Genomic DNA, 26,934 nt, shown 5'->3' with positions numbered 1-26,934 from the left:
GTGTGTGTGATGACTGTCAGCTGTCAGGCCGAGATTAAATGGAGCGTGTAATGAACAATACAATGAACACAGACAAACAAAATAAGTATATTTATAAAGTTCAATATATTGCAAATTACCAACGTCTAAATACTAATTATTAAACTATAACTAATTAAAAGTTTTTTTGTGGGAATTAAGAGAAAGGGGGAGACCTAGTCAGTTGCACAACTGAATGCATTCAACTGAAATGTGTCCTCTGCATTTAACCCAACCCCTCTAAATCAGAGCGTTGCGGAGGGGGCTGCCTTAACTCTAGTCGTTCCTAGAGTACTCTGTATCCTAACCCTAGTACACCTGATTTAAAGTAACAGCAGCTTGCTGATTAGTTCACATTTGGCAGGTGTGCTAAATACACTATAGAGAATGGCTAGAGGTCCACAAGGACTGGTTTGAGACTAGGAGAAGTATAGGTCAAAATAAATAACAATAGAGAAAATAAAACTGTTCTCCAAGGTAGATTCACTTCAAATGCACTTTCATAACTCCTTTTTTAACAAAGGATTCCTCATTATTCATACAACATGCTGACAGTCGAACACAGGAATCTTAACGTTATGGATCGTGGTCCATAGTGTTCCTGTAGTCTACACTACATTGTGGGTCCAACTCAATATGGTGAGGGTTTGTGCGCTTGTCATCATTGCAAAGGGCTCTTTGCACGTAGGAATGAAGTTAACTTTTGTCCTCCATCTTCTGCTTTCCTACCATCATGACTCTCTTGAGCTGCTCAAACGACACAAACATCACAACGTTCCATGAGCCCAGCCTTAGAAATGAGGGCACAAATCTACAGGGAACAAGAGAGGACAAATTAAACATTAGTTTGGGAGAGACTTTCAACTAAAGATCCCTGCGAATGCTCCAAAGTTTTGCTTAGTAGAGTTCAGAGGTGGCTGCTGGGAGGAGCTATAGGAGGACAGGCTCATTGCAACGGCTAGAATGTTATAAATGGAACATAGTCAAACGTGGTTTAAATATGTTTGATTCCATTCCAGCCATTACAATGAGCCAGTCCTCCTATATCTCCTCCCACCAACCTCCTCTGGAAGAGTTACTGTGTCAAGGTAACCACCCAAAACAGCAAAATCAATTATATATCATTGAGGACTCTAAAATGTACAACTACATCCGACTGCCTTGTTCTATCAACAGACTGAAGGACACCGGTCTGTTTGTACAGTGTGTGTGACTGTCTGTGAGCTCACCCTTTGTAGAAGGCCGTGGGTCCCTCTTTGGTGGCCATGGTCCAGGCACAGTTGATGGCACTCTTATACTGGCCCGGGGGAGAGTTCATGTATCGTGTCTTCACCACGTCCACCGGAGAGGCAATGCAGGTGGTAACGAAGCCGGCGCCGAACGCAGAAGCAAAATGGCACGGGAGGTTATCTGTGGGAAAAACGGTCATCATAAGCCCTTTTGAAACACTGTCACAAAGATATCAATGGGCACCTATTTTCAGTATGATTAACAATTTTAGATTTTGTGGATACCATGTTTGTAAAAGTCAACTAGCCAGCTAACTAATTCGACCAAAAAGTGCAATTCATTTTAATGGCCTGTATTTCAAACTCAATTTGCTAGCTAGCTAATTTGTTTCCATAGAAATAGAATGAGAACATATTGTTATGGTGAATCCATTATGACACGTGTAACTAATCATAGTTTAAAGATTGAACCTTAGATGAACTAGTGGATTAACACAGATGTGTAACAGAAATGCTGACACTAAAGTTAATGTTCAAGTAGTGCCATGCAGATACATTGTACTGTATAAGGCCTCTGTCTCGAGGCCTACAGGAAATCATTATCTCTGTTTTATACCGCTTTGTTGTGAAAGGTGCAATAAAAATCCATGAGATAAATGTTAGCTCCGTGTTATTCCATAGCTGGACAGAATATTATGTACCAATATGTATACTGTTATCAGGCTTTCAAGACACATGAAGGACAAAATAGCGAGAGGGCATGTGGATTTCTGCCCAGTCAGCTGTCTCGCTGTGACTGTATGCACCAATAGCACCCACTCACCTGACAACAGGTTGTGCCTAAGAATGGCCTCCTTGATGAGGTCATAGGTCACAAGCTCTGTGCAGTTGACCAGAGCGTTCCTAGTGATGTTGGGTAGACAGCCTGGAGTGAACAAGAAGCAGGTCGGTTGGTTAATAACCCCAATAGTTATACCAGAATTAAACCACTAGTCTATCATTAGTAAAAGGCTCAAGATCAGGTGCACTCAAGTTCTGTCCTATGGGATCATCAACTTTGCAGCATCTGCTCCAATCAATATCTGTACATCCCTGACATTGAATGACAGTGACATAGACAACAATCGTTGGTCTTTTCTATGCAAACAGTTTCACTAAGGACAAACACAATCAATGGGGCTCAAGGTTAGCAGCAACACAACAACCCCAATAGTTATACCAGAATTAAACCACTAGTCTATCATTAGTAAAAGGCCCAAGAAAACTCAACAACAACCTGCAAAGCCAAGTTTTATTTTCAGGTGCACTCAAGTTCTGTCCTATGGGATCATCAACTTTGCAGCATCTGCTCCAATCAATATCTGTACATCCCTGACATTGAATGACAGTGACATAGACAACAATCATTGGTCTTTTCTATGCAAACAGTTTCACTATGGACAAACACAATCAATGGGGCTCAAGGTTAGCAGCAACACAACAACCCCAATAGTTATACCAGAATTAAACCACTAGTCTATCATTAGTAAAAGGCCCAAGAAAACTCAACAACAACCTGCAAAGCCAAGTTTTATTTTCAGGTGCACTCAAGTTCTGTCCTATGGAATCATCAACTTTGCAGCATCTGCTCCAATCAATATCTGTACATCCCTGACATTGAATGACAGTGACATAGACAACAATCGTTGGTCTTTTCTATGCAAACAGTTTTACTATGGACAAACACAATCAATGGGGCTCAAGGTTAGCAGCAACACAACCAATGGAGATATTGGTGTTACTTGCAAATCAACCGATTGGGCCCAGGGTTGTACTGACTAACCTTTCCAGAGCCCGCGGATGCCCTCGTGGTTGAAAATGTGTTTGTAGGCCTGCATGGTGCCCGTGTAGCGACGAGCCACCCCGGTCAGGTTGACCTGGGCCTGGAAGCGGACCTTCACCACGTCAGTGGGCTGGGCGAAAGACACAGCCATGGCCCCTGTGGTGCAGCCGGCCAAGATACGGATACCAATATTTGCAGCTGGGATAGGACAGGGGCAGACGGGGTACGAGGGTTTGTTAAGTACTGAAAGGATGATGATTGAGGTACTATATGATGCTTCTTCTCTTGGTACAAAATATGTAACATCACAGATTATTATCTCCGATGAATTATCCTAATTTACTGTCTGCTCCGCCAGAGTAGAAGTTTTTGACGTTGTCATAGAAGCCGATCCTGATGGAGGCAAAGCACATCTGTCTCTGTAAGCCCGCCACCAGACCGTTATACAGCGACCTGGGCCCCTCCGTCCGGATCATGGTACTGATTGTCCCAAACACCCCCCTGTAGCGGATGCCCTTGGTAGCTTCCGACGCCACCTTCTCTCCCTGAATCTGGGGTACACAAGTGTCAGTGTTAACGGAGGTCCCCACAAGAATCAGTGTTACAGGAGGTGCCAGTAAAATTCAGAGTTACAGGAGGTCAGACTCAAGTCTTCAGGGCTGGAGGTGGACAGTGAACGATTACCTGGAGTCTGACTTTGGCTGTATCCAGGGGAAAGGTGACCAGGTCAGCGATGCAGGCGGCTGAGCCAGCACTCAGCAGCTTCACCCCCAGGGTAGGGGGTGTATCGGAGGGCTTCATTCCCACCATGGTCCCTGGTACTGCAGACAGTGAAGGAGGAAGAGGGAAGGATGTCAACACTGCCGCATCTTTTCTCTCTTACCATCCTTGGAACTTAGAAAAATGCTGTGCATACTTAGGAAATTGTTGAGTAAATATGCCGGTCAATTTGTTGATTCGGTTTCAAAAGTACAATAGCCTGTGCAGTGTGCAGCCTATTGTTGTGGCAGGAGGGATTTTGTGATATTTGAAAACACATTACATCATAATAACAACTGAACAGCATTGATTACAATAATCTATACAATCAACCAGCTCAAATAAGCATCAGTTATATATAGGGGTGGGTTGCACCAACATGGATTAACTCAAACTGGGTTAAATCAAGGTCAATAACTGGGTTTAATCAAGGTTTAAACTGGGTTAAATCAAGGTTCAAGTATTCATCTTGTTGCACCACATTTTAAACCTAGTTTTAAATTCATCTTTGTTAAATGTAAACCTTCTTCTAAACTAAGTTTAAATCTTCTTGCTCTATTGTTTTAAAATGAAATGAAAATGTAGATAAGGGATTATTCTGAACTGCTCCTGCAGGAGGTTTAAATTGATCAAATGTCAGTGTATGTGCTTCATTTTCAGTGTGATTAACACTCTTGTGGATACCATGATTGTAAAAGTCAACTAGCCAGCTAACTAATTTGACCAAAAGTATAGTTTTAATAGCCTGTAGAAAGGACACAAGCTAGCAATGACCAGTGCTAATTTGTTTCCATAGAAATAGAATGAGAACATGTTGCTATGGTGAATCCATTATGACATGTGTAACTAATCATAGTTTAAAGATCGAACCTTAGATGAACTAATCCAGGTTTAAAATTAAATGGTGCAACACATCTCAAAAAGAAACCAAGATTTACAAAACCTATATTAGGTCTAACCAACAACAACAAAAAATTAAACCATGTTGGTCAAATCAAATCAAATTGTTTTGCGAGTGTAGCGAAATCTAACAGGTAATATCTGAGAGTACTTACATTGTTATTAATCCTGTGGTTTAAAATCCGTTTGACTAGCTATTGGTTTACTGCAGGACGTGAGAGCCCAAACTACAGTCCCAGGGAGCCAGCGCTAACCCTGAAACAAGGAGTTTTGCATCCTCATATTTATTCAATTTTTTACTGACTTGCCACAGAGAGAGGTGTTACTGTGTGCAGGAGCACAGGCCAAACCAAAGTCCACTCACTGTCAAGAAAGTCAATGTCCAAATCAACACTACAGCAGCGCACAGCTTCTAACATTCGTGAAAAACAACACATTTACCGGTACATTACTTTGAAACTACAATGCAACATTTAATGGGAATATTTCATTAATCTCAGTGCAATGTGGCAACATTCACCACTCATTGTGTAATGGTACCTTTTGGTACCTTTTGTCATAAACTCAGCAAAAAAAGAAACATCCTCTCACTGTCAACTGCGTTTATATTCAGCAAACTTAACATGTGTAAATATTTGTATGAACATAACAAGATTCAACAACTGAGACATAAACTGAACAAGTTCCACAGACATGTGACTAACATGAATGGAATCATTTGTCCCTGAACAAAGGGGGAGGGGGGGTCAAAAGTAACAGTCAGTATCTGGTGTGGCCACCAGCTGCATTAATTACTGCAGTACATCTCCTCCTCATGGACTGCACCAGATTTGCCAGTTCTTGCTGTGAGATGTTACCCCACTCTTCCACCAAGGCACCTGCAAATTCCTGGACATTTCTGTGGGGAATGGCCCTAGCCCTCACCCTCGGATCCAATAGGTCCCAGACATGCTCAATGGGATTGAGATCTGGGTTCTTCGCTGGCCATGGCAGAACCCTGACATTCCTGTCTTGCAGGAAATCACGCACAGACTGAGCAGTATGGCTGGTGGCATTGTCATGCTGGAGGGTCATGTCAGGATGAGCCTGCAGGAAGGGTACCACATGAGGGAGGAGGATGTCTTCCCTGTAACACACAGCTTTGAGATTGCCTGCAATGACAACAAGCTCAGTCCGATGATGCTGTGACACACCGCCGGAGACCATGACGGACCATCCACTTCCAAATCGCTCCCGCTCCAGAGTACAGGCCTCGGTGTAATGCGCATTCCTTCGACTATAATCTCGAATCAGACCATCACCCCTGGTGAGACAAAACTGCACCTCGGCAGTGAAGAGCACTTTTTGTTAGTCCTGTCTGGTCCAGTGACGGTGGGTTTGTGCCCATAGGCGACGTTGTTCCCGGTGATGTCTGGTGAGGACCTGCCTTACTACAACAGGCCTACAAGCCCTCAGTCCAGCCTTTCTCAGCCTATTGCGGACAGTCTGAGCACTGATGGAGGGATTGTGCGTTCCTGGTGTAACTCGGGCAGTTGTTGCCATCCTGTACCTGTCCCGCAGGTGTGATGTTCAGATGTACCGATCCTGTGCAGGTGTTGTTGCACGTGCTCCGCCACTGTGAGGACGATCAGCTGTGTGTCCCATCTCCCTGTAGCTGTCTTAGGCGTCTCACAGTACGGACATTGCAATTTAGTGCCCTGGCCACATCTGCAGTCCTCATGCCTCCTTGCAGCAAGCCTAAGGCACGTTCACGCAGATGAGCAGGGACCCTGGGCATCTTTATTTTGGTGTTTTTCAGAGTCAGTATAAATACCTCTTTAGTGTCCCTACGTTTTCACAACTGTGACCTTAATTGCCTACCGTCTGTAAGCTGTTAGTGTCTTAACGACCGTTCCACAGGTGCATGTTCATTAATTGTTTATGGTTCATTGAACAAGCATGGGAAGCTGTGGTTAAACCCTTTACAGTGAAGATCTGTGAAGTTATTTGGATTTTACGAATTATCTTTGAAAGACAGGGTCCTGAAATTTCTTTTTTTTTGCTGAGTTTACATAGCTATCTACCACAGAGTCTTTGGAACCACTGGGGCTCTTTTACTCTGTTCACCCCACAGCTACCAGCAGACCTATATGAATATCAGAATGATCAGTAACACAAAGATGGGTTTACTGAATGTAATCATTCACTTCATTACAACAATATGTTGCTTATCTACAACATTTTTAGCAATAACATCAGTAACGTGCAGGGGACCCATCGTACCAGCTGTCGAGGCTTGTCTAAGCTCTCAGCCAATAGGAGTTAGGGTGTGGAGGACAGGGGCTTAAGGTGGGAGAGTTTAATTGGCTAACAGCCAGATTCATGACAGTCTGTCAAAAGGTAACTGGTGTTCCTGATGAAATTGTGACAGACCAGGTGAGATAGTTGGCTTCATTTCGATTGGCTGCCTATTGATAGATATGTTTAAACATACCAGGCTGTAGTGTTCAGTCTGGTTTAACCATGCTAGCAGCTACCTTAATTCTCTACAATAAGATACATGTCACTATGAAAAATTGTGTTTTTAGGGGGACAAAATGTTTGAGCACATGTTGGAATGGACTGATGTCCCAGAACCGTTCAAATCGTAATGCTGGCACATGTAGAGTGAAGAGTTTGCCTCTCGGTCAATATACAGAGGTGACAGAAGTGGGAGGGTTGTGACGTGAACTAGGGACTAAGGTCAAATGGGCTGATAAGAGTATTGCCTTACAGCAGGGTGTTTTCCCTCTCTCCCTCTTCAGCTCAGCTACCTAGAAACGCCACCTTCTTATGTAAAGACTAAAAACAGACCCTGGGCCTCCCGAGTGGCGCAGAGGTCTAAGGCAGTGCTAGAGGCGTCACTACAGACCCGGGTCCGATCCCAGGCTGTATCACAACCGGGAGTCCCATAGGGCAGCACACAATTGGGCCAGCATCATCCGGGTTGGGGGAGGTTTGGCCGGGGGGCGCTTTACTTGGCTCATCGCACCCTAGCGACTCCTTGTGGTGCGCCGGGCAACCTGCATGCCGACCTCGGTCGTCAGTTGAACAGTGCTTCCTCAGGCACATTGGTGCGGCTAGCTTCCGGGTGTTAAGAAGCGCGGTTAGGCTGACCACCCAGGTTCATGGTAAACACACAGGAATGAGAACTTGATAAACAGAACATTATTGGTTAACATATTACCCCTGTGGACAAAGAGGAAAAAACAGTGATTGGAGTATAAACAGAAAATAATCCTAAAAGCAAGAGGGAATTGGGGACATTGTTTGCTACCACACATAAGACCGTGTAGGCTCTTTACCGTGAAGGCTCTGGGATGAATGGTAAAAAAAATAAACGCTATCATTCAGCATCACACATGATTAATTAGATGTTAATAATTTAATAAATCAAATTCTTTAGCCTAACAACACAGAACATGAATTAAAATCCAGTGTTCTACATCAGTTTCCCAAAGTCGGTCCTGAATCAGCTGTGTAGTGCAAGGGCAAACACGTGTACCCAGGGGGGCCCCAGGACCGAGTTTGGGAAACCCTGTTCTACATTCTAATGACCTTTGAATCCATAATTTAGGGACATGATGCTTTTGCTCAGGTCCTGGGATGAACAATTATTACATAACTGCAGTCAAAGGAGGACAGAGAATGACGTATTAGCAGACCAGTAAACACTTCAACCCAATCCATTACTACGTTAATGGATTAATCATTGCTAGAGAATGTTCCCATATGCATTACAATGGCAAGCTCTTATTGGTCAACCTGAACCACACCCCCAAGCATCTGCAGAGCAGCAGATGAGAAGAAAGCGAGAGATTTCACAAACAACCTGTATGTGACAAAGTCTCTATTTCAGCATGTCTCCCACGCTGACACTGCGCACCATCGTCGAAGCTAGAGAACTGCAAAAATGTTAGCCATTAACCCTTCGCTTAGTTAGAAAAGAGAAAAGTATTTGCAGTGGTGGCATCAGAGATATTCTACTCCTCATTTTTCTTGTTTCAAATGGAGCCGAGTAGACTAGACCCAACTGCTATCGCATTGGTGTCTATGGGAGAGCCACCCCCTTAAGTAGACAGGAACTGACCATTCTTTCACTGATAAACAGCCTGATGAAAGCATCCTCATTTATCCTGATCTTTGGTGGCATTGCAGAATTTTGGGTCTGATTCTGGAACATTCTCTTCTCCAGCAGAGGGTGCTCCGTCTCCATCTCTGTATAGATCCGTCTTCCCCTCTCAATGTCGAAACAGAGCTTATCAATATTTATCCCAGGCTACAGTATGAGCAACCCTAATGAATAAATCCCATAAAGAGACATGAGACATTTTTAATATGTAGCGTAAGACCGTTCATTCTACACTTTTTAATTAGTTGAAGTGGTACACTTAAAATCATGACCTTTGTACATGACAAAATCATTCACATTGGAACAAAAAAATATATAAAACAGCGTAAAATATACAGAGCAAAAAGTTCAAAAACATTGTTTAAAAAAAAAAAAGCTTTTGGAGTGTGCTGACGACGAGTGCAGGAGTGGCACAGAAAAAGGCAGAAAACATGCTTATGGAATTAAAAGGAAAGATGTTGTAAATGTCATTTCTTTCCTGATAAAACAAAGTGCGTGTGCTCTACAGTTCAGTATGCAGGCTAAGCTACCACACGAATTAAATCTAAACAGTGTTTTCCTTAGTGAATTAGTACATCTAGCCAGATAAAGCTTTCACCACCATTCATATTTCATTCCAGTGCAAGTGGGTTATCCTGAAGTGGCAGCAACTAATCTTCCCAACTCTAGAAGTACAGTCACTTCTTCATTGTAGCTAAAGGATGCTACCAGTCTTAACCATTGTTTCTAGTGTAAATTAGCAGCTAATAGATTAGCAGTGAGTACAACTGCCCCCACAAGTTGCTGTTAGTCAATTAGCCTAGCGGCTAATGAGTTAGCGGGTGACAGAACTCTACAACGACTGAGCAGTGTTCCTCTGGGACTGTGACAGACCACTCCTGGACTGGGCTGGTGGTCTGTAAGACTTAAACATCATGATACGTAGTAGTCTAACTGGTTTAGCTATTATTAGTAGTAACATGTGTATACATGACTTCATATAAGTACAGCAAGCACAGCTAATACATGTACAGTACACACACCACAGCTCTGCCTGAATTCCTTTTGAGGTCAAAGGTCAATAAAGCCCTTTTTGTCCTTCCCTGGTCCCTCTGCTGAACAGAATCTAACCCTAAAGATAAAACAGGTTGTTGACATCTGGTAAAATACATTGCTAAGAGCAGGTATTTATTTGATTTTTTTACTCTTCTAGTATTGCACACAAATGTTAGACTTATCAGTTCTAGCAGACTGTCATTCTTGTCACCCAACAAAGAGGAGAAGACTGGGTTTTTCACGTTGTACATTTACATGACCTGTTTTCCGAAGCAGTCAACCTACCGAGCAAGAGTCTGTCTCTGTAAATTCTCTTTTTCATTGAGGCATTATTACCCAGACAGGGAGATCTCATAGTCGCTAGCGGACAGTAGGGAGCACCCCACTTTCCTCACATTCTTGGCATTGGTGATACGTGCGGCCACCTCCACTGGCTTCTCGAAGTAAAGCACCAGGGCCTGCTCAGTGAGCACCGATGCCAGGAACTGCTCAAAGGTGATGGCCCAGTCTTTATCTATGCTGGTGCTGTGAGGCAGCCCCCCATTTCTACCATGGGGCCCACCTTCACCGTGAGGCCCGTTCCCTCCCCCATGGGGCCTGTTCTCGCTGCGCACCAGGACCGTGTCGTCATTAATGTCCTCGCAGTGAAGCTTGTCGTCGAGCTCATGGGAGCCGCCGCTGAGCACCGAGTAGGACGACATGGACGTGTCGTCTTTGGTCTCGTCATCTGAGATGAGCATGGAGGACGATGTCCCTGTGTCCTTCGGGGACGAGTCCTCCAGCTTAATGTCCTCCATGGCAGACAGCTGCTCGCCCCTGCCATCCCTCTTCGCAGGGCCACACGGCCTGGCCCGGCTCTCCTCCTTCCCCTCTCCCTGGCCCCTCTGCTGGAAGACACCCTCAGGCTTAGTCCCTCCATCTCGGGCTGGCCCACTGGTTTTGGCCTCCTCTGGATCATCCTGGTCCTGCTCCTCCTGGTCCTTGGAATGGCAGAAGAGCTTGCCCACCTCACCCATCTCCAGCAGCAGGCTGGTGACGGTGGCCGTGGCGTGGTACAGCTCCTGCTCCTGGGCGTCCTCGCTGAACATGTTGTACAGTGTCTTGCACAGCTCTATGAACTGGCTCTGAAGGAGAGAGAGAGAGGAGGAAGACATACAGGTTAGCCTGGGAAGGAAGACGAGGTAGATTCATTGGCACGACACACACAATTTCATAGCCTCACACAGCCACATTGATCAAGTGGACTCCACTGACTCCCCCTGGGGAGGTGGAGTGGTTCTTAATGCTCTTACCTGGTTGAGTTTGGGCAGATCCTTCATGTTGTCCAGTTTGTTCTTGGTGCCCTGGTTCCACAGCCTCAGGTAGTGGCGGTAGTCAGGGGTGTGCAGTTTCTTCACTGTAGAAACAGAGGTGGCTGTTAAGAGTTAAAAGCTAGCAGCCTGGCACACTGACTATTTATAGGAGGCCATAACAACAACTAATGTATGTGCTGTTGTCAAGTAGAAAGTGTTGAATGAATAAGAGAACATGCACCAATAATGCCCTCAATAAACTGAAGTGGCATGCAGGCCTAGCTTGGGGACCATTTAACATGCAACACTCCCAGTTGCACTTTGAGACTGTTCAATTCTATTAGGAATCTATTGCTTTAATGGGAATTTTATTGTCTGGAAAAATCAGTAAGTATATCGTCCCTAATCAGCGACCGTAGACAATTTTGCTCCAAGAAAACATGATACATAGAAAAGTAACAGTGCTTCCCCTTTTCATCCCAGACTTTTGGGATGTGTGTGTATGGAGTCAGATGGTTTGAAATCATTTCAAATAGGAGGGAGATTAGAGAGCTACAGCTAAGTTCCTTACAGTGAGATGAGTGTTCTTGAGGTACAGTAAATAAAGGCCTTTGCAACAAAAAAAAAAAAAAGGAACATGAATGGTAGACTTTGTGGCTTAAGGTATTATCATTTAGATTGGAGCATTTACAAACTAGCGATAGATATGCATGTCTCATAACTGTTTCATAGCAGTGCGTACCTTTCTCAGTCTTGAACGTGACCCTGACAAAGCCATCATCCTTCTCGCTCTTGCACTTGGGGTCAAGGCCTGGAGGAAGGGAAAGGTCAAGAGTGCAAAGGTCAAAGGACACATTAGGAAGTTATCTGAAGAAGACAAAAAAGTGGGAGGTTGAAATAGGTTGATGCATGCCATGAGTGGAGTGTGACTGATTGAGAGCACATAAGGCTCTGGTCAACATTAGTGGACTATACAGGGAAAAGGGTGCAAACATTGTGTAACCTCTGGCGTGTTGATGAGGACATGGCCTACCATTGGAAGTTTCGGGGTGATGTCCTCAAAGAAGTACTGGGTGGCCTCGAAGGCAGAGTCTGGTTCCTGCTCATGGGTCACCTCTGGGAAGGACAGGAAGATACAACATTTTGGGTCTTACCATTGTTATTATAATTGATAGCATTTATATAGCGCCTTTCCAAGTGCTGTAAGGGGCGTTATCATAACGCCTCAAACACTGCAGTTGAAAAAGTGCAATATAAATTGTATCCATTTATCATTATCTTTCCATCGAGGCCTCACACATCCCAATGTTTGATCATAAGTTTGAAGTAATTTCTGTATCCTCTTCTCGCTAAACATCTGTTAGTTCTCAACATTTTTCATTCTGCCAGAGACAATGTTTCCTTGTGGCTGGCAAAGGAAAAAGCTAACCCCATCATTCTGAGAACCAAAACAATAGCTGCTTCAGGCTTTGCTGTTATACAGGGAATTAACACGAGCTGAGCCAGAGAGCCATGAAAGCTCTTCTGATTGAGAGGTAGATTTCAGCAGAGTGAAAATACTGCTGTGTGAGTCTTGAGCACCATCCAACCGCAGCTTCCCTTCTACATATGCTCAACCAAGCGAGGGAGAGAACAAAATAATTCATCTTTGCTCCTTTACAGTAAATAAATCCAATCCCCTATCCTTAAAACATCCTCCCCTCACTCAGTTATGACAGCATATAAGGAGTATAGATTTCCCTCTGGACTTCTTTCCCTCTCTGTGAACAGTACACACACACACACTTACCAGGAATCACATGCATCTTGTACAGGAGCTTCAGTTTCTCAGTCAGATCCCCATGGCATAAAACACCTGAAATACACCATAGATGCGATAATTTGTCATAACATTTCATTATGTCTATATAGACTTAATATCCATTTTGACCAGTTGCTACAATCATTAGTCAACTTCTATTTGATACACCCCTCACCCACCTCCACCAATACTCACTCAGTCCACTAATAAACTCCCGGAAATTAATCAGAGAGTCTCCGTTATGGTCCAGGAGCCTGAAGAAGCGCAGGGCCAGGGGGTCTGCGTGGGCCCGTTGACAGGGGCCCAGGGGAAGAGCAGGAGAACAGCCCCTGAACTGCTCCAGGTCGATGCGGTACTGCTCCAGGTAGGGCAGGCTGGGGTCGTGGCGCTCCGTGGGGTTGCTGCCACCCGTTCCGCCCCAATAGCAGCTGGTCAGGTGTTCCGCCTGGAGAATGAAGATGGTAGAAATAGATTTGATAGATTCAACAGGGTTTTAATGTGAATGAAAGAAATATATTACATTTATGTAGCAGTTTTCTAGAAAATGTTGAAGTATAAAGAAGCGAGGTGGAATGAGACCAAATGGTGATACCTATGCTAAATGTGGGGAAAATGTGGTAAGCCCATAGTGAGGAAAATGCATATAGATACCGCTGAATTGCTTTGCACAATGTTTCTAATGGATAAGTACATGATATCAGAGAACAATGTGAACATTGCACAACATTGGGTATTAAAGTTCTCTACTTCTAACATCTTATACCAGCAACCCTGACCATTAGAACTGTGCTGAAGACTCATCAGTCTTTCTCCATGTCCTCTAACAGGACTGAGCAGTGAGCGTCCGTTGTGTTAATGGATGAAGAGTAAAATGCTGTTGCCAGGGTTTTAGGTCTGTCTCTATGGATATTAAGTACCGGCTCCAACTATAGCCCATAATTCAGCGTTGCCATGGCAGCAAGGCACTATGTGAGAGCTAGGAGAAATGAGACGCCCTGCCAAAGCGAAAGGGAGGCTGAGGAAAAGCAATTCAGGAAGAGATTAGTTCCTTTAAGTTCCTATTGGTTAGAGGGCAGTTCCATTTAGTTCATATTGGCTACAGCATGGCTGTCACTCACCTTGAACAGAACATAGAGCTCCTCCAGTTCGTCGATGCTGAAGGCAGTCTCCGTGACAATGGTTCTGACCTGAAAGAGAACAGTGGATTTAGGAGCTGTGTGAGGAGATCAGAACTAACCAGCATTGAATACAATCAGAAACAATGGCTTAAAATGACTTGAAATCCTCCACACCCAACATCGGGTGTACCATACAGTGTGTGTAATAGCAGGGGTCGTTACCACGTTGCGTTTGGTGGTGTCCTCGATGGTCTGGATGACCCTTAGCCTCTGTTTGAAGCGCATCTGCTCGATCACGTCTGCCCGGATGGAGCCAAACTTCTACAAACAGCCACACGGGACCGAGAGAGAGAGGTCAACACTGCTGCTATCCTACAGCTGGGATATTCACTGAGATTGCATAATCACCAGCCAGAGTAAAGGTCAAAACAGAGTGACAGTTCTACCAGTGAATACACTTGGGTCTAGGAAGCATGGTTGGGCTGAATTCCATTTAAACTTAATTGACTGAATTGACCCCATCTCTGACAGATTGAAGGAGTGATTGAATGACGGTGCCCTGGTCATGTTGAGAAGACTCACCTCGTAGGAGCTGCGGACCAGCTTGAAGATGTCCACCTCCGGGTGGGGATCCCCATCGTCTGTCAGCAGGGAGTGCAGGTGGGGATGGGAGGCAGGGTGCTGTCCTTATTGGACACGCTGTCCAGGTACCTACACACAAACGTGTCACACAACCAAATCCTTCATATTGACAGCTTATCAATATCAAGCTTTAATTGAATTAAGAAGTGTTCTTACTGCAGTGTTTCAAAACAAGATGATCTCTCGTGTCACTTCACAACACAATTTGACCTTTGACCCGACTCATGGAGTCTGCTCTTTGAGTGAAAAACTAAAGTACCATGACTGACCAGCAAACCCATGTTGAATGACCTAATTGGTTATGGTTAGGATTAAGGTCAGGGCAAGGTTAGGGTTTTAGTTTTAGTTCAGGTTAGGTTCAGGGTTCCAGTCATGAGTTGGCCTACCAATCATGTCCCTTTAGTCCAGGGCTGTTCGAATTCTGGTACTGCAGGGCTAAAAACCCTTCTGGTTTTCATCAGACCTGGTGCACCAGGTGAATACAATTAACTACCAGGTAGAAACAAATCAAGAAGTGTTTCTGCCCTCCAGGACCGAAATGAAAAGCCCTGTTTTAGTATCTTTGGCCCCTTGTCGGTCTTCCACCCCCATCCGTCCTCACCTTCCCAGCACGGTCATGGCCTCTCCATCGTCCTTGGCCCCCAGCAGTTGGTGGATGTTGGCGTGCAGCACGCTGAGCGCCAGCTGGAAGATGACCTTGATGCCCTCGTAGAAGAAGCAGTCGACCACCACCACGGCACTCTCGAAGGGCATGACACTGAGGAACAGGGTGAGGAACCAGGAGAGGGAAATGGTAGAGATGACTCCCAGGTCCTGCATGCAGTCGTAGAGTTCAGGGACGTACTCCCTGGCCAGCTCCTCAAAAACACCCTGGTCTACCAGAGCTCCTGGAGAAAGAGAAGTGGGAGGTTAGCAAGACAGAAAAAAAAAATAGGCCTATGCGGACACTGATACAGTAAGAGGGAGAACGATGCCAACAGATATGCACAAAGACTGAGGGACACATACACACATCTGAACATAAAATAGAGACACTGAGACCAAGTTAAAAATGCAGAGGCTAACACACTAGTAGACCACAAAGCCACCCATTGCCCTACTACAGCCTCATTCCAGAAGCTTCCAACTGACCTACGACCCTGGTGTTGTAGTAGTCAGGCAGCATTCGCTCACACAGAGCCACCAGCAGCCAGAAGGCCTCCTCCTCTTTAGCATACAGCAGCAGCACCGACGTCACAATGTTCATGGCCTAGGAAGAACCACCAAGATTATTCAGAATAATACATTCAACTTCTATAGCGCTTTTCTTTACAGAATCTCAAAGCCCTTCAAAAGCAAAACAAAAATCAAATTAAAACAACTATGTGACAGTAGGTCTGGACTACAGTTTTCAGCCTGGGTTAAACGTCTTCAGAGTTTCAAGCTGCCAACAGATGGACTGGCAGTCAGAGGGAACCACATGGCTTCGACCCGCAGGGGAACCAAGATTAGGGACCCGCTGGGAGTCAGGACAGCTATAGAAGTGGCAAACTACTATGTGACTTGACCATTTATAAACTGAAGAGCAGTGTGAATGTTTGTGTTGTAAAATAAGTGTGTGTGTAACAAGCTCTCACGATCTCACTGCAGAAACAGATGTTTGTCCACAAACATAACATTTTGAAGATTAGGCATTCATTCTGAATGGTTAAGGGTTAAGGTTTGGGATAGACAAAAATAGTGCTTAGCGCTGGGATTGAACACGTGACTTTCAGAGCCGGAGCTCGCAGCTTACGCCATCCCTGTCCACAGGACTTAAAGGTAATAGCGCCAACATTGCCCCTAGAGGCCGGTTTTGAAGTAATCTCGTGACGTTCTGCTTTGGCAGTGGATCTTGAGCGACAGGACTGGTGCGTCTGTGTGTATACTATATACCATGCGTGTATACTATATACCATGCGTGTGTACTATATACCATGCGTGTATACTAAATACTATGTGTGTATACTATACCATGCGTGTATACTAAATACTATGTGTGTACCTGGCAGCCTATGTTGGGGTTTCTGAAGGCGTAGGCAGTAAGGACCCTTCGTAGGGCAGCGATCCCCATCTCGTTCTGGAAGGCTGGGTGTTCAGGGAGGGAGCGGTGCAGGTCTCTCTCGATCTCCTCCGTGGCCAGGTTGTACTTCCCCATAGACTTCTCTACCAGGTCCTCATAGTAGCCAGGGTGGGTCGCCATCTCGTTGATCGCCCTGGGGGCGGGATATAGGGACCACAGTTAGTATAGCATTAAACGAGGCCCATTGGCACCAGACCGTCAGCCAATTGCCGTTTTAAAAAAAATGGTCGGGTAAAAGTCTGTTGAATCATAACACCCTCAAACTCACTCTTCTAGCGCAGTCAAACTCAGGCTTATCAACAGTTCCCACTGTGACAGTGAGTGTGAGTAGAGGGAAAAGTATAGAGGATGCATTCAAATTCTGCATCTTCTTCCACATAAAAACACAGCTAGCGAGAGCTTCGCCAACAGAGACGCTAGGCTAACATGTAAACACACCAGTCCCTCCAGGAAGTGCAGATGTATGGCTGCCATGGCGACTGCGGAAGGTACCACAAGTAGGTCACTAGGGGACGGAAAGAGCAGGTAGATAGTCGCTAACTGTTAGTGCTGTCGCGTGGGTGCAAGGAATTTCTTCCAGGAAGAAGAGGCTGAAGTATAAAACATTGTTTGGTGATCTCAGCAGTGACTCTCCCTGTAGGCCAACTGGTTCTTCAGGTTTATTTATATAGGTCAGCTTTTCACAGCTACGGTGGTCACAATGTAGGCCTACGTCTCTAACACAACCCCTACATAAGCTGCTGTGTTTGTAAAGCCTGGTTAACCAGACTGACAGTGTTCAGTTTGGCGTACAGTAAGCAGACTATAGAATGTGTGCTCTCACTGTAATATGCTGTAGCAGTGGACGTGAAGCATGCAGCCCAGTTACAGGTTAGATACAGTACGATACTGCTGCTCCGGCAGGAGATGGGAATGGAATGCGTTGCCAAGGCCAAGCTAATGAATGTTTAATGAGGCTACCCAAATCCATATGTACACTGAAAGAAAAGCTAATATTTGACTATCAATAATTCTAATACACCTGGATGATGAACCATTCTGTGCTCATACCACAAAAGGGGTTTGGGAAAACCAAAAACTAAAATCTGATGTGTTTTGTCCTGTTGTTTTTCCTCCTGTGATAACAATAACTATAGTAATGAGATGTGTGGTCCCACCACACGATGCCGAATGCAGGTTAGGAGTTGGTGTATGAGCACGTAGTACTGTCTATCTGTGGTCTTTGAGTGTGTGTATCAGCACGGCTTGTGGAGATACAGAATGAGTGAAAGTCAAGAATGTGAGAGTACGTATATGAATGTGAGAGTGCATCAAGAACCGGGGGCATAATGTAATATACAAATGACTATGTACAGTGAATGTGAGATCATGCCCACGCCCGGACTGTTTGTGAGAACGCATTTGAATGTGCGACTAATGTTTGGCCTCACCGGAGAAGAGCAGCCACAGCTCTCCCCTCATGTTCTCTGGGATGCCTTTAAGCACCAGGTCCTTGGTCTTCTCTGTACGGTACATACACACCCCCTGGCCGTACTCAGTGATGTGGTTCTTCCACGCCTGTTCCTTCAGGAACTCCTTGGCCTGGGGAAAAATTAAAATTGACAGTTAATAATCTTGCATGTGTTGGAAAGAGAAAAAAAGAAAATGTCATGAGACATTTCATGCCAGTAAAGCTCCCCTTAGAGAGAACTACAGAATGATGTTCAAGGACAGAGAGAGCGAGAGAAAGAAAGTAGACATGCTTACATTGTTTCAATAGCACAAAAAAAAAAGCAGAATGTTCTTTCAATACATAGTTTCAATAGCGAGAGAGATCAGGATGGTTCGTAGGAGGCAAAAAACTCATTACCACCTCATTAAATAACGAGCCAGAGAGCCTTCAAAGCCTAAACAATATTTCTAACTTTCAACACAGACGTATGCAGCACAAATACTCCCCTAGAGGTCTCTGAAGAATTTCATTAAGGCTTTATTTACTTCAATTAACTCGGATTTAATTTACACACACTTCCCCTTCCTTGGTCTACATCTGCAACTTCCCTACAGGCCTTTGAACTGTGCAATGCAAAGCCAGCTGGAGGTTAGCACAGGAACAGAACACACTGACTGTAAGCCAAGCTTTGTTTTAGATCAAGGTTGAGACATTGATGGCACCGACAGACATGGCCGCTCTGTTTCTGGCTCCTAAGCAACTTTGCTTTGTTGTGTATTGTTAGATATTACCGCACTGTTGGAGCTCGGAACACAAGCGCTTCGCTATACCCGCAATCACATCTGCTAAATAGTTGTACACAAGCAATACAATTTGATTTGAGGCTTGGGAAAAGCCTCAGATTATTACATGCAGATATTGGATTCCCAATGGCTTATTCAGCATGCAGGTATATACAAGCAATTACAGTTTGTTACAATATTTTGTCACTGTAAATAAATGTATTCAACTCAATTAATTTAGTCCAAGTTCAGTTCCATCAATCATGTGCAATCATTTCAATTCTCTACTATAGCATCTTCTTGTGTTCGACCACATGTTTATTTAACTAGGCATGTCAGTTAAGGACAAATTCTAATTTACAATGACATTCCTACCCCAACCAAACCCGGATGACGCTGGGCCAATTGTGCGCTGTCCTATGAGACTCCCAATCACAGCCGGTTGTGATACAGCCTGGATTCGAACCAGGGTCTGTAGTGACGCCTCTAGCACTGAGATGCAGTGCCTTAGACCGCTGCGCCACTCGGGAGCCCCCAACAGAACATTCATTGACCGTACCAGTTTGGGGTTGAACTCCTCCGGCGAGCGGCGGCGGTACATGGTCATGAGGGCCTGGGTGGCAGTGGGCACGCTGTTGTCATTGAGGTTAAACTGGCGCTCACCCTCGGAGGAGCCCTCTGAGCCCAGACTGCTGCGTTGGGGACTGCTGGAGAGGAGAGAGCCCTGCTGGGAGTACACCTAGAGGAGAGAGAGACACAGATTCAGGATCAGAATTAGGAGATTGTTAATGCAGTCAATTATCATGAGTTTACAACTGTTCTGAGACCTGTGATGAGATGCCAAACTAATATTACTGAGAATAGACCTGGTGGAGAGCAGAACAAGTCCAGGATCAGGGTAAGGATAGTTAATGCAGTGTGCTTTATGATAAGAGCTGATCAGAGACCTGTGATAATAATCATGCTAAGTATTTACTGAAGACCTGGAGTAGAGGGAGACTTATCAGCAAACCTGGGGAGCAGTTGTGGAAGAGTATAGACCTAAATGATGTACAACATCCTAGATATACAATGACATAGATGTGCCCTCACCTCATCGTCGGAGCTGTTCACACTCCCGGTGGTCTCCCTCTCGAAGTAGATCTTGGAGGTGGTCTGCTGCAGGAAGTCAGAGATCCTCTGGACCAGGAAGTCCCGGTCCTTGAGGTTGGCGAACAGGAAGGTCATCCTGTTCTTGGTGCTGATGGACACTGGGCTGGGGAAAAAGTTGGAGCTGTCTGCCTTCTCCACTATCGTCACCTGGGAGGGACAGACACACAGAGGTCTGTCACAACAGATATGTAATTCATGTATCAGTCACAACAGATATGTCAGTCACAATAGATGTCAGTCCATATGTCAGACAACAGATATGCCAGTCACAACAAATCAAATACACATACACATATTTAGCAGATGTTATTACAGGTGTAGCGTAATGCTTGTGTTCCTAGCTCCAACGGTGCAGTAGTATCTAACAATTCACAACAATACACACAAATCTAAAGTAAAAGAATGGAGTTAAGAAAATATATAAATATTAGGACGAGCAATGTCAGAGTGGCATTGACTAAAATACTAGTAAATTGAACACAGTATAAAATATATTATATGAGATGAGTAACGCAGTAAGTAAACATTATTAAAGTGACCAGTGATTCCATGTATAGTGATGGGCAGCAGCCTCTAAGGTGCAGGGTTGAGTAGACAACAGATACGCCAGTCACATGTCAGTCATAAGATATGAGGATGCAACATAAGATACACATCTATTTGATATGAGAAAGTGTTCGATGTAGAACACAATTACAGTAACCCATCACGTGTGTATTGATTTATTTCACCATCTAACCACATTGTCATTGCACATGAGAATATTGACCTAAGGCCAACATACCATACCAAGCACACAATAGGTTTCACCATATCAACACTTCAACCCACATACTAGGTGACTGAATTGATTCAGTGCCACACATCATAACACTAGACATTAGTAGTCGATCCACATTCTGCCCTGCCAGCGATTGGTAGTTTAAGATCGACATGGCAATGGCTGGGGCGAAGCAGCCACTGACTAAAGCAGATTGGGAGTGACAGCCCCTACCAGAGTGTTAAGCCGGCTGCTGCTCTTTCTAACTGCCCTGCTAGTAACCCCTACAGCAGCACACAGCACAACTTGTCTAAGGTAACCTTTCTTTACTGATGGAAAATCTCAAATCTATAGTGGTCCCACATTGACTTATGTCTTGGCATCATCCAACATTGTCACAAAGTCTAGTTCAACGGTCACCAACCCGAAATCCCAGAGAGCTCCAGTCAGTGCAGACTACTGCTCCGGGCCAACACTAAGCTCCAGGACTATGGTCAATCACCAGAGTCTGTACCCAGCCAGACTCACCTCTCTTAGGGGATGATGAGGCTGCACAGGGTCTCCTCCTTGGAAGTGAAGCAGATGTAGTTAGTGGAGACAAACATCTGGCCCAGGATGTGCATCTTGTTGAAGGGGGGTCCAAAGGGTGCAGCCCGTGTCCGTCCAGCTTCTCATCCTTGGGCAGACGGAACAAGGCCCGGTAACGCTGCTCTTAGCCCTGGCATCCAGGTCCCTGGGTGAGACAAGGTTCAAGAGATTGTCTAGTCTAGAGACGGTCAAGAATCTAATACGGAACAATCTGTTGTCTTTAAATAGCAGCAGTAAATTGAGACTAACTGTCGGTGCAGTTCTTGACACAAACCGGTGCACCTGGCACCTACTACCATAACCTGTTAAAAAGGCACTTAAATCTATTGTCTTGCCCATTCACCCTGAGAATAGCACACACACACACACAATCCATGACTCAACTGTCTCAAGGCTTGAAAATCCTTCTTTAACCTTTCTCCTCCACTTCAGTCATATCATGGAAAGAGCAGGCATTCTTAATGTTTTGTACGCAGTGTATTTCCATACAAATGTATATATTCCAAATACCTTTACAAATACAGTGCCTTGCAAAGTATTCCCCCCTTGAACTGCGACCTTTTGCCACATTTCAGGCTTCAAACATAAAGATATAAAACTGTATTTTTTTGTGAAGAATCAACAACAAGTGGGACACAATCATGAAGTGGAGACAACATTTATTGGATATTTCAAACTTTTTTAACAAATCAAAAACTGAAAAATTGGGCGTGCAAAATTATTCAGCCACTTTCAGTGCAGCAAACTCTCTCCAGAAGTTCAGTGAGGATCTCTGAATGATCCAATGTTGACCTAAATGACTAATGATGATAAATACAATCCACCTGCGTGTAATCAAGTCTCTGTGTAAATGCACCTGCACTGTGATAGTCTCAGAGGTCCGTTAAAAGCGCAGAGAGCATCATGAAGAACAAGGAACACAGGCAGGTCATACTGTTGTGAAGAAGTTTAAAGCCATTTGGATACAAAAAAGATTTCCCAAGCTTTAAACATCCCAAGGAGCACTGTGCAAGCGATAATATTGAAATGGAAGGAGTATCAGATCACTGCAAATCTACCAAGACCTGGCCGTCCCTCTAAACTTTCAGCTCATACAAGGAGAAGACTGATCAGAGATGCAGCCAAGAGGCCAAAGATCACTCTGGATGAACTGCAGAGATCTACAGCTGAGGTGGGAGACTCTGTCCATAGGACAACAATCAGTCGTATATTGCACAAATCTGGCCTTTATGGAAGAGTGGCAAGAAGAAAGCCATTTCTTAAAGATATCCATAAAAAGCATTTAAAGTTTGCCACAAGCCACCTGGGAGACACACCAAACATGTGGAAGAAGGTGCAGATGAAACCAAAATTGAACTTTTTGGCAACAATGCAAAACATTATGTTTGGCGTAAAAGCAACACAGCTCATCACCTGAACACCCCATCCCCACTGTCAAACATGGTGGTGGCAGCATCATGGTTTGGGCCTGCTTTTCTTCAGCAGGGACAGGGAAGATGGTTAAAATTGATGGGAAGATGGATGGAGCCAAATACAGGACCATTCAAGAAAACCTGATGGAGTCTGTGAGACTGGGGCTTCCAACAAGACAATGATCCAAAACATAAAAGCAAAATCTACAATGGAATGGTTCAAAAATAAACATATCTGTTAGAATGACACAAGTCAAAGTCCAGACCTGAATCCAATCCTTCTTTGAAAACTGCTGTTCTGCCTCCATCCAACCTCAGTGAGCTCGAGCTGTTTGCAAGGAGGAATAAAATTTCAGTCTCTCGGTGCAAAACTGATAAGAGCATACTTAATGACTTACAGCTGTAATCGCAGTGTATTTGCGCTACAAAGTATTATTCCAAATACTTTACAAACTGTATATGTCACACATTAAAATACATTTGGCAAATGTTTTATATTTCCCATGTATCCTAAAAATGCATCCCAAAACAATTTCAAATGTTTTTTTTTCTTTGGATGAAAAATAAAATAAAATCAGGTCAATGGAGTGAAAGAGCAATTTGCAACCAAGTATGACAGTTGCTACAATAGCCATCTGGATGGGGCAACAGTTGCTACTACAATAGCCATCTGGATGGGGCAACAGTTACTACTACAACAGACATCTGGATGGGGCAACAGTTGCTACTGCAATAGCCATCTGGATGGGGCAACAGTTGCTACTGCAATAGCCATCTGGATGGGGCAACAGTTGCTACTGCAATAGCTATCTGGATGGGGCAGTTGCTACATCTGGATGGGGCAACAGTTGCTACTGCAATAGCCATCTGGATGGGGCAACAGTTGCTACAATAGCCATCTGGATGGGGCAGCAGTTACTACTACAATAGCCATCTGGATGGGGCAACAGTTGCTACTACAATAGACATCTGGATGGGGCAACAGTTGCTACTACAATAGCCATCTGGATAGGGCAACAGTTACTACTACATTAGCCATCTGGATGGGGCAACAGTTACTACTACAATAGCCATCTGGATGGGGCAACAGCTACTACTGCAATAGCCATCTGGATGGGGCAACAGTACTGCAATAGCCATCTGGATGGGGCAACAGCTACTACTGCAATAGCCATCTGGATGGGGCAACAGTCTATAAAATAGCCATCTGGATGGGGCAACAGTTACTACTACAATAGCATCTGGATGGGGCAACAGTTGCTACTGCAATAGCCAACTGGATGGGGCACAGTTACTACTGCAATAGACATCTATAAAAAGGGCAACAGTATGAGTAGTGGTTAGAGAGTTGGAATCTGACTTGAGGGAAATACATTTGAAAGTCTTGGGCTAATGAAGCAAACTTGGGTGTTCAAAGTTAATAGCGCCAGTAAAAGTTCAGCTGTACCTGAAAGGATTATGACAAAGTCGTGCTGTAGATTTAAAGAATGCAAGTGTCTGTGAGCCAAACTACTAGAAAGGAACCCAGTTTAAATATACTACTAATGTCTCCTCAGCTGGTTTTCCTCCAGGCACGTTGGAACAAGACTATACATACCTTTCCTCTGAAGTCATTTTTGTTGTTTGTTGGTGGTCTTATGTAGTCATTTAGTTAAGTCGTGGTATATTGTTTATTGAACTGTGTAAAACTTACAATGTCATGCAACCACATGGAATGGTTGTGAATGGTTATAGGTCACCCGCAGCAAAGAATTTAGTGCAGCATTATAAATGACTACATCTCCCCAGAAAAACCAATCCTCCTCAACTATCAACCGAACCTATTGAGGAGACCAACAAAAATCTATCAACTACAACATCCAGCCTCACCAAACCTTCCCAGAACCTCCCAGAATCCCCTCCAAACCTCACCTCTTGAGGGCAGACACCTTTTGGGTGTCTTCCTCTTGAGTTTGGGCAGAGAGCGGTCCTGCTCAAAGCCCTTGTTGTCAAGGGCTGTCTCATGGCGATGTTGGCCAGTTGCTCCATCAGCTTGAAGGTCTCGTTGATGTTGAGGAAGACCGAGAAGACGTGCTCAGCCACCCGCGTGCTCACCTTGACCCGAGGAATGGAAGCATGAATGAAGGTTAGAGGGTGTATGGATGGATAAAGAGACATTAAAGTGATGGTAACATGCAGTATAGTTGATATGATTTACAAGGCTCACCTTGACTGCATCAGGGAGGAGGAGTGTGCACTTTTCTCCAGCTGGGTGATGTCGGCCCAGCGGATCACCAGCTTGGCTGAGGTGGGAAGAAAGAGAGACGGAGAGAGACGGAGAGAGAGACGGAGAGAGGACGGAGAGAGAAGAGGGTGACGGAGAGAGATTGAGAAAGAGAAATTGAAGATGGTTGCATTTATACATTTTTGGGTTGCATAAAAGCTGATCGTTTGAAATATACATCACCTCATCTTAAAAAAAATACATTGTATCCACACAGAAAATATCAAGGGGGCTTTATTTTTGGGACTTATGAAGGCTCTTCAAAAGCTATGCATAATCAGTATGTAGAACTAACCAGGTATGCAGTGGTGTGTGTACCTGTGCCAGCATGCCAGTGGTCCCTACCTTCTTTCCCCAGCAGGTAAGAGTAGAAGCAGATGTGGTTGATGCTGAGGTAGAGCCAGCCCTGCCGGGGCACACGGCCCTTCCAGTAGCTACAGGAGTAGTAGTTGACCAGCTTCTCCTCTTCAGGCATGCCAAACAGCTTACGGAACGTACAGATGGCCTCCTTGAATTTGTCAGTGTCATCGTCCTCCTTCACGCCGTGGTTCTTGTTGTACTCGGCGATAATACCCTGGGGCAAGAGACCAATAGAGGGAGTGAAGGACTTTGAGAGAGACAATCAATAAAAGTTAAACAATTCATTTTCAAATAGAGATAGCTAGAAAGTGAGAGAGTGAGTGGCAGACAAAGTGAGAGAACTAAATAAATCTTATCTGGCTTGCTTTTGTAATCTATTCATTGAGTAAGAACTACTTCATCACCATACAGATAAATACAGAACCTGATTTAGAGGCTGTGTCAGGAGCTGGACCTGTTCTTAGGTTATAATAGTAAATACAGCCGGGCTTCGTTATTTTGCCCCTGGCAGGTTATTTTGATAATACTAGTTTGACTACATGCTAGGCTAATATTACACCTGGCATGATGAACATTTCACAGGCAAACGTCATATGTTTCAATATCCAAACTGTCAAAATGAATTGCTGACAACCACCATTACTATTGTCACAAACACCATTACAAAAGATTTGTGAAATTCCACAAACCCCACCATGCAATCCCTTTAAACACAAAACACAACCAACCTTCCAAATCCCAGAGAAGTCCATACTGTTTCTTTAGAGACAAGCATCTGCTAAGTGACTCATATATACACTAAACAGTACCTGAACTTTGCCCTTGACAAAGGTAGTGATGTCATTCTCGTTCTCAAAGATGGACAGTGTCTGCAGGAGGTTCTGCTCCAGCCACTCCCAGTGCTCTGTGATCTCCTTACGGGAACACCCTATGGAACGAGGGAGGGGGAGAAGAGACAGGGGTGCACCAGGGAACTTGATTACAAGAGGCTCCCAGGAGAATGTGGAGGCATGGAGTTTCACCCATTATTCATTTTCTTTGAGACATTACAGCATGTCGACTGAGACGCTCTTCATCATTCTTACAATTGTATGCAAATGTAACATGTTTAGCATACTTGGAATCCAAACCTACTCTTCTGGATACTAAGTAGTATGGAGGTACATGATTCAGGACCAGTGACAGACGAGGAGAAAGACAGTACGGACAGCAGTAACAAGCTGTTCAGACGGCTAATCAAGACTACTAGACACAACCCACCAGGCTATAAACCTAAGGGTTATTTTAGACTGACCTAAAAAAATTTTTTAACAAGGCA

At 44.5% G+C, this 26,934-nt stretch overlaps 1 protein-coding gene and 1 pseudogene across 1 annotated transcript; both read right to left on the bottom strand.

Moving 5' to 3' along the window:
• Positions 1 to 75: 75 nt before the first annotated feature.
• LOC112232054 (mitochondrial uncoupling protein 2) lies at positions 76 to 5,047 on the bottom strand. Its single transcript, XM_024398864.2, has 7 exons — positions 4,884 to 5,047; positions 3,754 to 3,890; positions 3,413 to 3,620; positions 3,070 to 3,267; positions 2,071 to 2,172; positions 1,248 to 1,428; positions 76 to 829 (listed from the first exon to the last, which is right to left on the bottom strand). Exons 2-7 carry the CDS (start codon positions 3,877 to 3,879, stop codon positions 715 to 717), a joined length of 930 nt encoding a protein of 309 aa, XP_024254632.1. The 5' UTR covers positions 3,880 to 3,890; positions 4,884 to 5,047; the 3' UTR covers positions 76 to 714.
• A 4,818-nt stretch (positions 5,048 to 9,865) lies between these two features.
• Positions 9,866 to 26,642, bottom strand: LOC121844744 (annotated as a pseudogene).
• Positions 26,643 to 26,934: the final 292 nt, after the last annotated feature.

This window comes from Oncorhynchus tshawytscha, unplaced genomic scaffold (assembly GCF_018296145.1).
Source record: "Oncorhynchus tshawytscha isolate Ot180627B unplaced genomic scaffold, Otsh_v2.0 Un_contig_19528_pilon_pilon, whole genome shotgun sequence".
NCBI classification, from domain to species: domain Eukaryota; kingdom Metazoa; phylum Chordata; class Actinopteri; order Salmoniformes; family Salmonidae; genus Oncorhynchus; species Oncorhynchus tshawytscha.
Note: the sequence above shows the minus strand (reverse complement) of the source record. Positions and strands in the feature narration are given on the sequence as shown.

Bases quoted from the DNA above. Each gene is read 5' to 3' on its own strand.
- LOC112232054 (XM_024398864.2), bottom strand. From the start codon at position 3,879: ATGGTGGGAATGAAGCCCTCCGATACACCCCCTACCCTGGGGGTGAAG. The intron at 3,621-3,753 runs GTAATCGTTCAC...TGTGTACCCCAG, and splicing joins CAGCCAAAGTCAGACTCCAG to ATTCAGGGAGAGAAGGTGGC. The intron at 2,173-3,069 runs GTTAGTCAGTAC...TGTTCACTCCAG, and splicing joins CATCCGCGGGCTCTGGAAAG to GCTGTCTACCCAACATCACT.